The 15,041-nt window shown below is 44.6% G+C and overlaps 1 protein-coding gene across 3 annotated transcripts in view; it reads left to right on the forward strand.

Annotated features, from left to right (window-relative positions):
• The window catches only part of FER1L6 (fer-1 like family member 6), a 288,985-nt gene that overhangs the window by 11,681 nt on the left and 262,263 nt on the right, over window positions 1-15,041 (forward strand). For all 3 annotated transcript variants that reach the window (XM_068237997.1, XM_068237996.1, XM_068237998.1), the window contains exon 2: window positions 8,388-8,479. In XM_068237997.1, the coding sequence (XP_068094098.1) occupies window positions 8,430-8,479 (50 nt within the window). In that variant the 5' untranslated portion in view covers window positions 8,388-8,429. The remainder of the gene's footprint in view (window positions 1-8,387; window positions 8,480-15,041) is intronic.

The raw sequence follows: 15,041 nt of genomic DNA on the forward strand, positions 1-15,041 counted from the left end.
GGTGTGAAGCCCCACGTGGCCGGGACTCCGCATTCTGGCTATCCCAGCCTGCATGGGGGACAAGGGGTTAAGGAGGCTTGGGAGGGGGGACCCCACGCTGTCTGTTTTCATGAAATGTATACAATATGTATACAGAACTCGGAATGCAGTAACCTGCTCTGCAGCAGTGTCATTTTACACAGTTTAAAAATCATTTTTCCTATGAAACTTTAAAATCGTTTATTTCAAAAACTATAAGCTCTTTTCACAAATTTTTTTTTTACCATGTTCCTACTCATCTGCTTAATATACATGCCAAATTTGGCGATGATAGCATGTAAGGGGGCTTCACAATTCACCACGGAATTTAGCACAATTGACTTCAATGTAAACACGAATTCGGTACTCGGAATTGCAGAATTTTCGAGTTTCGAGTGCTTACTCAGAACTGCCAAATTCCGATGGCAAACTCGAAATTCGGAATCCGAGAGCTCAGCCCTAAATCACATCCTTTAAATTGATATATTACTAATATTAAAATGTTAATATGATGGAAAATGAACCAGGATGGAAAGGACCAGTGTGGTTTGAATTATGGAAAACATATTTTTCTTATGAATTCTTTATGGTATGCGTGACTAGGGGTGTGGCAGGGGTGTGACGGGGGCGTGATCAGGGACGTGGTTTAAGTGTCCCTCTTTTGCATCTCAAAAAGTTGGGAGATATGGATTCTCTGTGTCCCTGATGTTCAGATCACCCACAGGGGGAGCTAAATGCAGCCTTTCCCTGTTCCGCTCTGTGTCCCTCCCTGTGAAGCTGTGGAAGCAGCGGCTGTGCATTCCAGTAAACTTATAGCACTCAGACATGCACTGCTAATATTACAGATGGTGTTTGTCCAGCACCATCTGTATTTCTAGCAATTTTATAATGAACTAGCTGATTGCCCGGCGTTGCCCGGGAATATATTTGGCTGGTGTCGGCTCCACCCACTTTTTCTAACCCTAACAATTAATCAATGACCAAGTTTGTGAGCTTTGTGGTCTTTGGCATCAATAATTTGTATTGAAATGAAAAAATCTGATGGGTTGTTTGTGGCTCCACCCCCTTTTCTGAATTTGAACCCCAGTCACCCAATGACCAACTGTACCAGGTTTGAGGCCTCTGCCATTAACAGTGCAAGAATGGTAGCAATTAAATATTCCACTTGAAAAGCAATAGGTGAAGCTTTATACACTATTGTAGGCTCCACCCACTTTTCTGAATATTAATCCCATTCACTGAGTGAGCAACTGTGCAAAGTTTAAGAACCCTCCAATTAACAGTGTAAGAATGGCTGCAGTTTACATTTTCCCAGTGAAATTTGTATTTGTCTCCACCCACTGATGACCCGGCATTGCCCGGGTATGTATTTGACAGGTGTTGGCTCCTCCCACTTTTTCTAACCCTAACGCACAAACACTCAATGACCAAGTTTGTGAGCTTTGGGGTCTTTAGCATCAATAATTTGTATATTCCCATAGAAATTAAACAAATCAGATTGGCTGTTTGTGGCTCTGCCCCTCTCCAGCATTTGAACCCCAGTCACCCAATGACCAACTGTAGCAGGTTTGAGGCATCTGCTATTACCAGTGTAAAAATGGCAGCAATTGAAATATTCCCCTTGAAAATCGACAGGTGAATTTTGATTGGCTATGATATGCTCCACCCACTTCCCTGAATATTAATCTCAGTCACCCAGTGACCATCTGGGCAACGTTTGGGAACCCTGCCATTAACAGTGTAAGAAGGCCTTCAGTCTACATTTTCCCAGTGAAATTTGGTTTTGGCTCTGCCTTCTTTTTGTCACCTAGACATACAGTCACTCAATGACCAAGTTTCTGAGCTTTGGGGTCCTTGGCATCAATAATTTGTATTTTCCAAGAAATGAAACTGTTTGTGCCTCTGTCCCCTTTTCGGAATTTGAACCCCAATGACTAACTGTACCAGGTTTGAGGCTTGTGCCGTTAACAGTGCAAGAATGGCAGCAATTTTAATATTCCCCTTGAAAATCAACAGGTGATTTTGATTGGCTTTTTTAGGCTCTACCCACTGTTATGAATTTTGAATCCCAGTCACCCAGTAACCAATTGTGCAAAGTTTGAGAACCCTGCCATTAACAGTGTAAGAAGGGCTGCAGTTTACAATTTCCCAGAAAATCTGTTTTTGACTCCACCTACTTTTTGTAACCTTGACACACAGTCGACCAAGTTTGTGAGCTTTTGGGTTCCAGGCATCAAAATTGTGTGAATGGAAGCAGTTTATCCAAAAAAAAGCAGATCTGATTGGATTTTTGTGGCTCCACCCCTTTAGTGAATTTGAACCACAGTCACTTGATGATCGACTGTAGCAGGTTTGAGGCCTCTGCCATTAACAGTGTAAGAATGACAGCAGTTTCAATATTCCCCTTGAAAATCAATAGGTGAATTTTGATTGGCTCTTGTAGGCTCCAACTACTTTTCCATATATTAATCCTAGTCCCCCAGTGACCAACTGTTTCAAGTTTGAGATCCCTGCCATTAACAGTGTAAGAATCGCTGCAATTTATATTTTGCCATGTAAAAAGTTGTTTTTGGCTCTGCCCACTAACCTTGACATACAGTCACTCACTGACCAAGTTTATGAGCTTTGTGGTCTTTGGCATCAATAAGTTGCATGTTACCATTAAAATTAAACAAATCTGATTGGCTGTTTTTGGCCCACTCCCTTTTCAGAATTTAAACCCCAGTCTCCCAGTGACTGACTGTACCAGATTTGAGGCCTCTGCCATTAAGAGTGTATGAATAGCAGCAATGTAATTATTCCCCTTGAAAATCAAAAGGTGAATTTTGATTGGCTGTTGTAGGCTACACCCACTTTCCTGAATATTAGTCCCAGTCACCCAGTGGCAAACTGTGTCAAGTTTGAGAACCCTGCCAATAACAGAATGGCTGTAATCAATTTAAAAAATCTGATTGGCTGTTTGTGGCTCCACCCACTTTAGTGAATTTGGACCCCAGTCACCCAATAACTGACTGTATCAGGTTTGAGACCTCTGCCATTAAAGGATACCACAGCTGAATAAACAGGTAACTCCAGTGTGTGGGGGGTCAAAAGTACATACTGTGACCTCATCCTGCCTCCTCCGTCTGCCGCTGTTTGTGCACTATTCATGCCGGTGTCCCGGAGACTTGCTTGACCCTTGACCTGAACATAATTCTTCCCTCTTCACTTCTGGCCGGCGCATAGCTTTCGGCTCAGAAGCACGCTGTCCTCTCCGTCTAATCTGGGCTGCGTGTGCGCTCCATTACACCAAGCGTCACATGATTAGCATGTGACGCTTGGTGTATTGGAACACACACGCAGCCCAGATTAGACGGAGTAAAATGTAATGTAAATGTTCCCCCTTGAAAATCAATAGGTACATTTTGATTGGCTGTTTTTAGGCTCCACCCACATTTCTGAATATTAATACCAGTCACCCAGTGGCCAATTGTGTCAAGTTTGGGAACCCTGCCATGTAAAAAATTAAGTTGTTGGCGCCGCACAATTTTTCTAACCTTGACATACAGTCACTCTATCAAGTTTATCAGCTTTGGGGTCCTTGGTATCAATACTTTGTATGTTCCCATTGAAAAATAAACAGATCTGATTGGCTGTTTGTGGCTCCGCCCCCTTTCTGAATTTGAACCCTAATCACCCAGTGACCGACTGTACCAGGTTTGAGGCATCTGCTATTAACAGTATAAGAATGGTAGCAGCTTAAATATTCCCTTTGAAAATCGAAAGGTGAATTTCTATTGGCTGTTGTAGGCTCCACCTACCTTCCAAATTCTTAATCTCATTCACCCAGTGACCAACTGTGCAAAGTTTGAGAACCCTGCCATTAATGGTGTAAGAATGCCTACAGTTTATATTTTCCTAGTCAAATTTGTTTTTGGCTCCGCCCACTTTTTTGTAACCTGGACACACAGTCACTCAATGACCAAGTTTGTGAGCTTTCAGGTTCCTGGCATCAAAAATGTGTGAATGGAAGCAGTTTATCCACCAAGGAAATCTGATTGGCTGTTTGTGGCCCCGCCCCTTTAGTGCATTTGGACCCAAGTTACCCAAAGACACACTGTAGGAAGTTTGAAGCCTCTGCCATTAACAGTGTAAGAATGACAGCAGTTTAAATATTCCCCTTGAAAATCAATAGGTGAATTTTGATTGGCTTTTTTAGGCTCCACCCACTTTCTTGAATCTTAATCGCATTCACCCAGTGACCAACTGTGGCAAGTTTGAGAACCCTGCGATTAACAGTGTAAGAATGGTTGCAGTTTACATTTTCCTATTGAAAATGAACGGCTGAAATTTGATTGGCTGTTTTATGCTCCGCCCACTTTTCCTAGATTTGTAACCTCAGTCACCAAGTGACCAACTGTGCCAAGTGTGGGGACTCTGGCTTGATTACTGGCAGAATGGCAGCCTTTTACATTTTTTCCATTGACTTGAATGGGTGAAATCTGATTCGCTGTTTGTAGCTTCGCCCAGGTGTGCAGGGGGGCCGCGAGACCCCCAGAACATATCATCCCAGGTAGTAAGGGATCTGTGTACCAAGTTTCGTTCAAATCGGTCAAGCCGTTTTCGCGTGATCGCGGCACATACACACACACATACATACATCCGATTTTATATATATAGAAGTGACATTTTTTCCATAGAGGCGCTATTTGTGCTACTGACGAGCTACTGTTTGACCCCTATCTTATTGCCTGATGAAGCAGGCTGTGCCTGCGAAACGCGTTGCATCTTTTGGGGTACCAAGAATAAATGTATTTGTTTAATTCAGACAGTATTTTGAGTCTGCTTTCCGGAGGTAAGTCCACCACTGCCTCCCAGCAAATTGTTAAATTTTTATTACCTTTTATCCTACTGGCGCCTCTGTTCTCTTACGATAATTTTTTCTATAGTGTCCCTAATAGAGGCTGGATTCTTAAAAATTGGTTACAGAGGTTTTGCATCTATACAGATAATGACTGACGTAGGAAGATGGAGATTTATGGGCAACTCGTACTCTAAACAGTACAGTATGGGTGTGCAATGGCTCATACACAGGGGTGCTGCAAATGCTTTAGTGGCCCCAAGCAGCACATAATTTGTGGCCCTCCCTCCCCCCACTCAAAGGCCCTTTCTCCCATAATAACAGATAGCCAAAGGTGTCCCCCCATATAGACACCAGGGAAATGTATAGGGTAGGAAGGGGGGCTGCTGCCACTAGACATCAGTCAAATGATAGGGGGCACTGCCACTAGACACCAGAGGAATGTATGGGGGGAGGGGGAGCCACTGCCACTAGACACTAGGCAAATGTTTAGGGGGGCACTGTCACTAAACACTATGGAAATGTATGGGGGCACTGCCACTAGACACCAGGGAAATGTATGGGGGGCACTGCCACTAGACACCAGAGGAATGTATGGGGGAGGGGGGCACTGCCACTAGACACCTGTTAAATGTATAGGGGAGGGGGGCACTGCCACTAGACACCAGGGAAATGTAAAAAGTAGGGAGAGGGGACCACTAAACCACTAGGGAATACTTTATAGGGAGGGGGAATGCACACGAGAGTATATTCCTCTGCTGCTGGAAAAGCTTGTCCTAGCCCTCGATCTGATCCAGGGAATGCACAATGGCCCAATTCTGGGAAGGTTATCAAACAAATTACCTCATGTACGCTAATTTACCTCATGAGGTAATGACATTTAGCAATTTTGGTAGGTTTTAGTCATGTTTTACCTCATGAGGTAAATAATGAGGTAATCCATGAGGTAATTTACCAAAAATAGCTATTCTCAAAGGAAATTAGGGGGCATGTTAGCACATAATTTACCGATCAGTTTAAGGCTCAACACACACCATACAATCTTGGTTGTTCAATCTTACCACTTTCGTGTAGTATAAAGCAGGCCATACACTGGCTCGATTCACGGCCGTTTCGACAGCAGATCCGATCCTGGGATCGGATCTGCTGCCAATCGCTTGCGCTAAACGCACCCGCCGATCCGATTCCCTCCCGAAATCGGATCGGACCGTCGATCGCGCCGTGCGGGAAATTACCCTCGATCGCCCGGCGGTAGGAGCGCGTCGCTTGCGGCGTACGATTCGGGCCCGATCCGAGCATGTATACATTACCTGAAGCTGGCTCCGGGGTCCTCTTCTCCTCGCTGCACCGCATTTCCGCATGTCCCAGTGTACGCTTATGCTTCCTGTGTCACTCCGGTGACCAGGAAGTTGAAATAGAGGGCGCTCTATTTGAACTTCCTGGTCACGGAGTAACACAGGAAGCGCCGGGATGGAGCAAGAACAGCGGTGCGGTGCAGTGCGGAGAAGATGCCCGGGAGCCAGCCTCAGGTAATGTATACGGGGGGGGGACAGGCGGCAGGAGCAGCTGAACAGATTGTGATCGGTTTCAGGCTGAAATCGATTCACAATCTGTTTGCAGTAAAGGCAGCCATACGATCCCTATCTGATCAGATTCGATCAGATAGGGATCTGTCAGCTGGTCGATCTAATGGCACATCGACCAGTGTATGGCCACCTTAAGAGCTTATCGAATCAATCATTCAAGGTAGTTTCAATCTGTTGGCCCTTATACTACATAGATTTGGTAAATCTGTACAACCTGCCTGTTCCTGGAGGTAAAGTCAATTTGTATGCATTTTGCAGTTTTTAGTGGAGTTCCTATTGCTGTTTTAGTGCCGTTCCTATTCAGACTGTGTAATAGAAAAAAAATAGTAGAGATAAAACTTCAAATATTTACTGGATTTTTTTTATAAAGCACGCCTATAAATATACTTTTCATAGGTTGCTACATAATCAAATACACCTTCCCACCTCAAAAAAAATCTTCTAAAGACTATCCTAACTTATGGAAGACCTTTAAAGACTACTATTATTTATTTACTGCATGCTTACCGCTGAAATACCTCATGTTTACCTCACTTTATGCATTTACCTCATTTTTTTACCTCATGTTCGGAAATGGAGAAAAAAATTTCAGAATTGCTAAAAAAAGAGGAAAATACCTTACGAGGTATTTTCCCTACAAACAAATATTTACCTCACATAGCTTCCAATGAGTTTTTTCGGCAGATTTACTAGCTGATCGATTTTCAGAATGATTCCCATTCTTCTATGAGAAAATCGATCAGAAAAACAATCGAAATCAGATCAGACCTGTTGGAAATTATCTATCGAGCCATCTATCTGCCAAAAAAACTCATGGTGTATTCCCAGCATAAGGCACCAGATTGCATTGAGAACAATAACATTTCTAAAGAGCTTCTCTCCCATTCAAATCACTTAGGCTCTCTCAGATTCAGTAATTGGTAGTAGGATGAAGTATTCTCACAACAAAATTATACTTCTGTAAATGCCAAACTGAACAAGTTCGTTTTCAGTCTGGATTTAAAGAGAGACTGAAGCCATTTTAAAAACTAGTTTTTACCTTTTATTTAGCTTAAGGATGATGGTCACTGCTAAAATGCTGCATTCCCGTGGCAAAACGAGGGTTTTATAACACCCAAATCCTCAGGGCAAAAACCGGGGAGCACTTCCTGATAGAGGCAGAGCTTAGGGCTGTAGCTCTGCCTCTCCCCGCCCTTCTCAGTCTTCTTTCACTGAGAGGGGCGGGGAGAGGCAGAGATCCCCGGGCAGATTGACACGCGCTAAGCTCTGCCTCTCCGGGCAGCAAAACCCACGACTTTGAAAGTTGTGGATTTTTGCCCTAGGATTTGGGGGTTATAAAACCCTCGATCTGCCGCGGGAATGCAGTGTTTTAGCAGTGACCATCATCCTTAAGCTAAATAAAAGGTAAAAACTATTTTTTAAACTGGCTTCAGAGTCTCTTTAAACACGTCCAGGGATGGAGCTATCCTGTTCTGCTGAGGTAAGGAGTTCCATAATGTAGGAGCGGCATGACAGAAGGCTCTGTGACCAAAAGTTTTCAGGTGGACTCTGGATATGACTAGAAGAACTGATAGTCGTACATGTTGCAGAACAGAACTGGCCGATGGCCACAGCCCGATAATTTCATATTATGACTGTTTAATCTTACCATGTACCTGGAAGCAGGTGTGCTACCGCACTGCATCACTCCATTGCCTCCTCTCACCATGAGGCGTATTGCCTGGAACTGGAATTGTACCAATGTTGACATTTCTCTCTAGAAAGAGTTGTCCCCATGTTTGGTTTACACTTAATCACCTTTCAATCTACAATTACTGTGACGGATCACATTCCACCAGTGCTGGACGGAGAAGGGGAGACTGATGTGTTCAAACAACCGCGCCCTGTGTGGCTGGGCACACACTCTCTAACAGGCTACCATAAAACACACAATTCTCCCGCAGGTGCAGCGCTGACACCATGAGACGCTCTCCGCCGGGAAGATAATGGACTTCTGGAAGAAGGATAAAGACCAGGACCAGTCAGCCAAGCCAAAGTAAGATAGCCAATCCTTCTGTTTCTTCTCCATCCTGCTGTTATTAGTCTGTATGGAGTGATAGTTAGCATGCTGATGTGACTGTTGGGCTATTACACACCAGATAATTGTAGTCAGTTTTTATTATTATTATTATTATTGTTGTGCATTTATATAGCACCAACGTCTTCTTCGTCTCCTTACCGCTTACTTATGTTTTAGGTGCTAACTATGTAATCCTTGTCATGGTCTAATGTCCTAACATATTATTATTATGTATCTATATAGCACTGACATCTTCTGTAGCACATTACAAAGTACATAGTCATGTCGCTGACTGTCCTCAGAAGAGCTCACAATCTAATCCCTACCATAGTCATAGTCTAATGTCCTACCATATTATTATTATGTATTTATATAGCACTGACATCTTCTGCACTGCAGCACTTTACAGAGTTCATAGCCATGTCACTGACTGTCCTCAGAGAAGCTCACTGTCTATTCCAGGAGTGTCAAACTCAAATACAAAGTGGGCTGACATTGAACTCTGGGACCTAGCCGCAGGACAACCTCAATGTCTACTGGCCACCTTATAAAGTTCCCTGATGTGCAATTGTTCCCCTCTAACTCGTATACTGTTCCCTGGTGTCTAGTGGTCCTCCTCCCGCCCCTATACTGTTCCCTGGTGTCTAGTGGTCCTCCCTCCCATACACAGATCACTGGTGTCTAGTGGCCCCACCCTCCCCTATACAGTTCCCATGGACGGTTCTAGCTACAATGGGACCCTGGAGCAAAATAAACTTGGGGGGGCGATGCCCCTCTTCCAACCAAATCACCCCCAAGCTGGCTGCCAGGCCCAATCCAATCCCCCTCCTGTCACACAATATCATTAGGTGTTCATCATATGTCCCCTAAAAAGCATTTTTGGGGTCACCATTATTCACCTCCTCCTTTTCCTATACAGAGTAAACACACAGAATGCCCGCTCTCATGGGCCACCATAACTGGAGGGGAGTAGGGGCACCTTAGGGGCCCCCACAGGCTCTGTGGCCCAGGGGCAATTTCCCCTTTGCCTCTGTGGAAGCGCCGGCCCTGACAGTTCCCTAGTGTTTAGTGCTTTCCCCTCCCCCATATGGCTTCCCTGGTGTTCTAGGGCTTCACCTTCAGTATAGCTTCCCTGGTGGTCTAAAGTGGGCCAAACATAATGCAATGTGGGGAAACCCCTTTAGGGCGAAATTTAATGGCTCTGAGGGCCAGACTTGGCCCCTGGGCTGGAGTTTGACATTTATGGTCTAGTCCCTACCATGCTTGTGGATTCTTATTTTATGTAAATGTATGCAGCTTGGAAATGGACTAGACAAGCATAATTCAGCAAGTTGGTGAGGAAATAGCTGCGGTTTGTTTTATAAGGTGGATCTGCTGCTTTAAAGCAAATCTGACTGGGAACTGTAAAAGTCACAAAATCAGATACTACTTACCTCAGGAGAGAGAATCCTCTGGATCCTTCCCTCGTCCCTCTCTGTCCCTCCAACACTGGGACCCCAAAGTTCCACGGAACTCGGCCGCACTGTGCAGCCAATGCAGTAACACGGGCCTGCCACTTGGGCTCAGTGGGAAAAGCAAAGCCCGTTCGGCTCCATGCCAGTGTGCAGGCACCAGCTGTCTGCACCTGCGCAGTGTGGCCAGGCTTGCTGGAGTCTCAGCGATGGAATGGTGAGGAGGGCGCCCACTAGAGCCGGAAGTTTGGTTGCCACATTTGGAGCCTATTAAAATATCGGCATTGAGAAGCGCACGTAGTGCCTTATAAATAGGTAGTGCCGCAGGCGAACAAATTATGCCTCAATGTGAATATTTCAATAGGCACCTATTGCGGGAGCCTGAGAAATTAAGTTTTTGTTTCTTGTGTCAGGGGGGGCGGCAATTGGCGGCGTGGGGGGTTAAGGTTAGGAGTGGGGGGTTAGGGTTAGGCGTCAGGTAGGTTATTTGTGCAGGGAGTTGAGGTCTAGGCGTGAGGTAGGTAGTTTGTTGGGGGGGGAGTTAGGGTTAGGTGTGCCAGGTGGGTAGTTAGTGCTTTTTTATGCAGGGGGGTTAGGGTTAGGCATCAGAGGGGAAGGTTCTGTGTGAGAGTAGGGTTGAGATCTAGGTGTCAGGTAGGTAGTTTGTGCAGGGGGGGGTAGGGTTAGCCCTCGGGTAGGTAGCTTTTGCGGGGGCGGGGGGGGGGGAGGAGTTTAGCGTTAGGCATCAGGCTGAGAGTAGAGCGAGTTCTGTTTGGGAGTAGGGCTAGGTTTAGCTATATTTATTTAAGCATTTATATAGCGCCGACATCTTCTGCAGCGCTGTACAGCGTATATTGTCTTGTCACTAACTGTCCCTCAATGGAGCTCACAATCTAGTAAAATATTGTTATTTAATACCAAGTGCTCAAATTTCCATGCGCCTTCTTTCTATATACTTGATGGGGGTAGCCTTAGAAGGATCCAGGGCTTCCCTCTCCTGAAGTGAGTACCCAATTTGGGGTCTTTTTTTACTTTCAGGCTCCCTTTAAAGTTGCAATAAGACATCAGCGTAGAGTGAAGATGCAGTTCCAGGTATTCATGGCATTAATGCGTTACAGCTGCCCAGTAGTATAAGTCACCTCTCATCAGTATTAATGGCTGTTCAAACAACACAAGGCAAACAGACAAGGCGCTGAGAGTACAGATCATTGGTAGATCTGCCGTAGTTATCAGAAATAGCATCAGCCACTGCTTATGGTTTGCTCCATATGTAGCCCGATTGCACCATTAAAGCTGGCCATACACTAGACCGATCCCCCGCCGATCGACAGCAGATTCGATCACTGGGATCGAATCTGCTGTCAAATCATTAACATTAACGATAAATTTCGGGGCGAAATATATCGATCGCTCCGTGCGGGAAATTACCGTCGATTGCCCGCGGGTAGGGAGCGCGTCGCTAGCAGCGTTTGAGTGCCCGACGACCGACGCAATACAGCTGCAATACATTACCTGCTCCACCGGCGCGACTCCCCTGGTCTCCGCTGCTCCGTCTCCGCGATGGGCTCCGGATCCAGCATGCTTCACTTCTTCCTGTCCCGGCAGGAAGTTTAAACAGTAGAGGGCGCTCTACTGTTTAAACTTCCCCCAGACAGGAAGAAGTGAAGCCTGCTGGACCCGGAGACCAGACCAGAGCGGAGAAGAAGACAGTGGAGACCAGGGGAGTCGTGCCGGCGGAGCAGGTAATGTATGTGGGGGAGGGGGAGCACCAACACCACCACAGATTGTGAACGGTTTCAGGCTGAAATCTGTTTGCAGTAAAGGCAGCCATATGATCCCTCTCTGATCAGATTCGATCAGAGAGGGATCTATCTGTTGGTCGAATCTGATGGCAAATCAACCAGTGTATGGCCTTCCCCCACCATCCATCCAACCAACAAGGGAGCTCATTTGCGTCATGAACGTTTGTGCTGCAGGAAGCGGCTGGCTAGGAATGCATTTGCGCTCAGAGATGAGTTTGAACTATAGAAAGGCTGTCATATAAACCTATTTGTCGAAAAGGGTTACTGTAAATATCTATTAAAAAACCTGAATCACAAGTTTTTTTTCTGTAATTTATAGGCTGGCTGGCTTAAAGGAGAACCATTGCGAAAAAATGGTAACATTTAAAGAGACAATGAAGCGGAAAAAAAAAATGATATAATGATTTGTACGTGTAGTACAGCTAAGAAATAAAACATTAGGAGCAGAGACATAAGTCTAATATTGTTTCCAGTACAGGAAGAGTTAAGAAACTCCAGTTGTTACCTATGCAAAAGAGCCATTGAGCTCCATGACTTTCAAAGTGGCAGAGAGCTCTGTCTTCTGAAGCTTGTTACCTCAACTGTCAGTCACTATATTGTTTTGTCTTCAGCAGAGGACAGGTCAATAGTTCACCTGCCTGCTCTGTAAAACATTTAGAATGCTGAGTAGTGTGTAAACTGCAAATATTAGAGAATGGTGCAATGTTATAAAACACACTATATAACTGAAAATAAAAATAGGAGAATATTTTCTTTGCTACTAATTTTCTAGTAATAATCCGTACTACACAACCAATTAATTATATCATTTTCGCTTCAGTGTCTCTTTAAAATACATACATATACAATGTATGTTTCTCTGAGAGAAATCCTCTATAATAAAAGCAGTCCGTGGGCTGCAGCAGAGTCCCTGCGTCCTCTGCAGCCTCCTGTGTCCGTGGGGCTAGTTCTGCGCATGCGCTTGCTGCTCTTTCTGGTTCAAGGGTTGTCACGGCTCCTGATTGGCTGCCCGGGCAGAGAAGGGCAGTCCGGAGCTCGGGAAAAAAGGAACAGAGAGCAGACTTTTTGTGGCGGGGGAGGAGGGCATAATGATGGAGCTGCCTCAGGTTCTAGCAATCCATGACACACCATACAATTCTTGATAAGGTTGGTCTGAAATTTCAAACGTGTCCAATCTCCAAAAATCGGAAAAAAAACTAGGATATTCGATCGCATTTATCAATCAAAAACAAATAAAAGCTCTTGATTTTTTCGGGACAACCTATAGAGATTTTCGAATTGGTGAAACATTAGATCTTTTAACTGTATGGTGTGCGGCCACCTTAAGGCTTTGTGCTGTATAAATGACTTTTTTCCTATGTTGCTGTCACTTACAGTAAGCAGTAAAAATCTGACAGATCTGACAGATTTTGGACTAGTCCATCTCCTTATGGGGAAGAAGGGGGGGGGGGTTCTTATTATTTCCCTAATTCACTACAAAAGCACTCAGTATAAAGGATCTTGCACACTATTAAAGCAGTTAAACTGAGCAACTGCCATTCAGTAGTGTTTTATTACCGGTAATAGAGAAATAACTGAGAATACCCCACAAGCGGATGGACTAGTCCATAACTTGGCAGATCTGACAGATTTTCACTACCTAATGTAAGTGACAACTACGTAGGAAAAAAGTAATTTATAGTGCATTTTGCTCTGGAAGAAATGTACATACTGTATATGTATGTATTTTAAATTTTACTATTTTTTTAGGATAGTTGCCCTTTAAGTGTAGACTAGCTTATTTACAAGAGGAAGCTAAAACAATCATTTAAACTTATTGCACTATGTCATGGCAGCAGTATTAGAAAGAAGAGAGGCTGGAGCTCATCTCACAGATCTTACAGCTGCTTAGGCAATCTTCAGCAGACATAGTCATGTGATCTCAGTTTTTCAAAATGAGAGAAAAGATTTTTGGCATAAAAAGGTAAAATGAAAAGTGGCATAGAATGGCTTCTGACTAATCGGTGCTGGGCTCAGTGGAGATACAAGGAGAATAGTGTGTGGAGGATAGCTCCTGATATTAGGAGTATCAAAGCAATGAACAGCGCTACTTAAAAACAGATGAATGCTTACCTGCAAAAAAGTCCAGACCCCACTCATGGGATACAAATACACAATGAGCACACATACAACCTGTCTACCACTTGGAGGATGTTAGTTTCCACTAACAGCTTGCAATGCAATTTGTTAGGTACTCGTCCCTCCCACTGTCGAAGAAGTCTTTCCTCCCACTAGAGGGGACCTAACACTAACTAAAACCTACCTATGCATATGCATAGCCTGGGCGCGCTACCAGTAAAATTAAGAATTGCGCAGAAAAAGTGGGATCAGCGCATCACCAGGCCGCCTCTGAATGGCCTCAGCTCAGAGATGCGCTGAGCCCCCCCAGGAACTACAAACGCACCTTGAACCCAAACAGAGGCTCTGCATATACACCAAAGAAAAACTAACAAGTGGGAGCAGCTGACCAGAATGAAATCAAACATAGCAAAGAAATGAACAGCGCTACTTAAAAACAGATGAATGCTTACCTGCAAGAAAGTGCAGACCCCACTCATGGGATACAAATATACAATGAGCACACATACAACCTGTCTACCACTTGGAGGATGTTAGTTTCCACTAACAGCTTGCATGCAATTTGTTAGGTACTCGTCCCTCCCACTGTCGAAGAAGTCTTTCCTCCATGGGAGGGGACCTAACACTAACTAAATCCTACCTATGCATATGCATAGCCTGGGCGCGCTACCAGTAAAATTAAGAATTGCGCAGAAAAAGTGGGATCAGCGCATCACCAGGCCGCCTCTGAATGGCCTCAGCTCAGAGATGCGCTGAGCCCCCCCAGAGACTACAAACGCACCTTGAACCCAAACAGAGACTCTGCATGTACACCAAAGAAAAACTAACAAGTGGGAGCAGCTGACCAGAATTAAATCAAACATAGCAAAGAAATGAACAGCGCTATGCATATGCATAGGTAGGATTTAGTTAGTGTTAGGTCCCCTCCCATGGAGGAAAGACTTCTTCGACAGTGGGAGGGACGAGTACCTAACAAATTGCATGCAAGCTGTTAGTGGAAACTAACATCCTCCAAGTGGTAGACAGGTTGTATGTGTGCTCATTGTGTATTTGTATCCCATGAGTGGGGTCTGCACTTTTTTGCAGGTAAGCATTCATCTGTTTTTAAGTAGTGCTGTTCATTTCTTTGCTATGTTTGATTTAATTCTGGTCAGCTGCTCCCACTTG

This window comes from Hyperolius riggenbachi, chromosome 5 (genome assembly GCF_040937935.1).
Source record: "Hyperolius riggenbachi isolate aHypRig1 chromosome 5, aHypRig1.pri, whole genome shotgun sequence".
NCBI lineage: Eukaryota > Metazoa > Chordata > Amphibia > Anura > Hyperoliidae > Hyperolius > Hyperolius riggenbachi.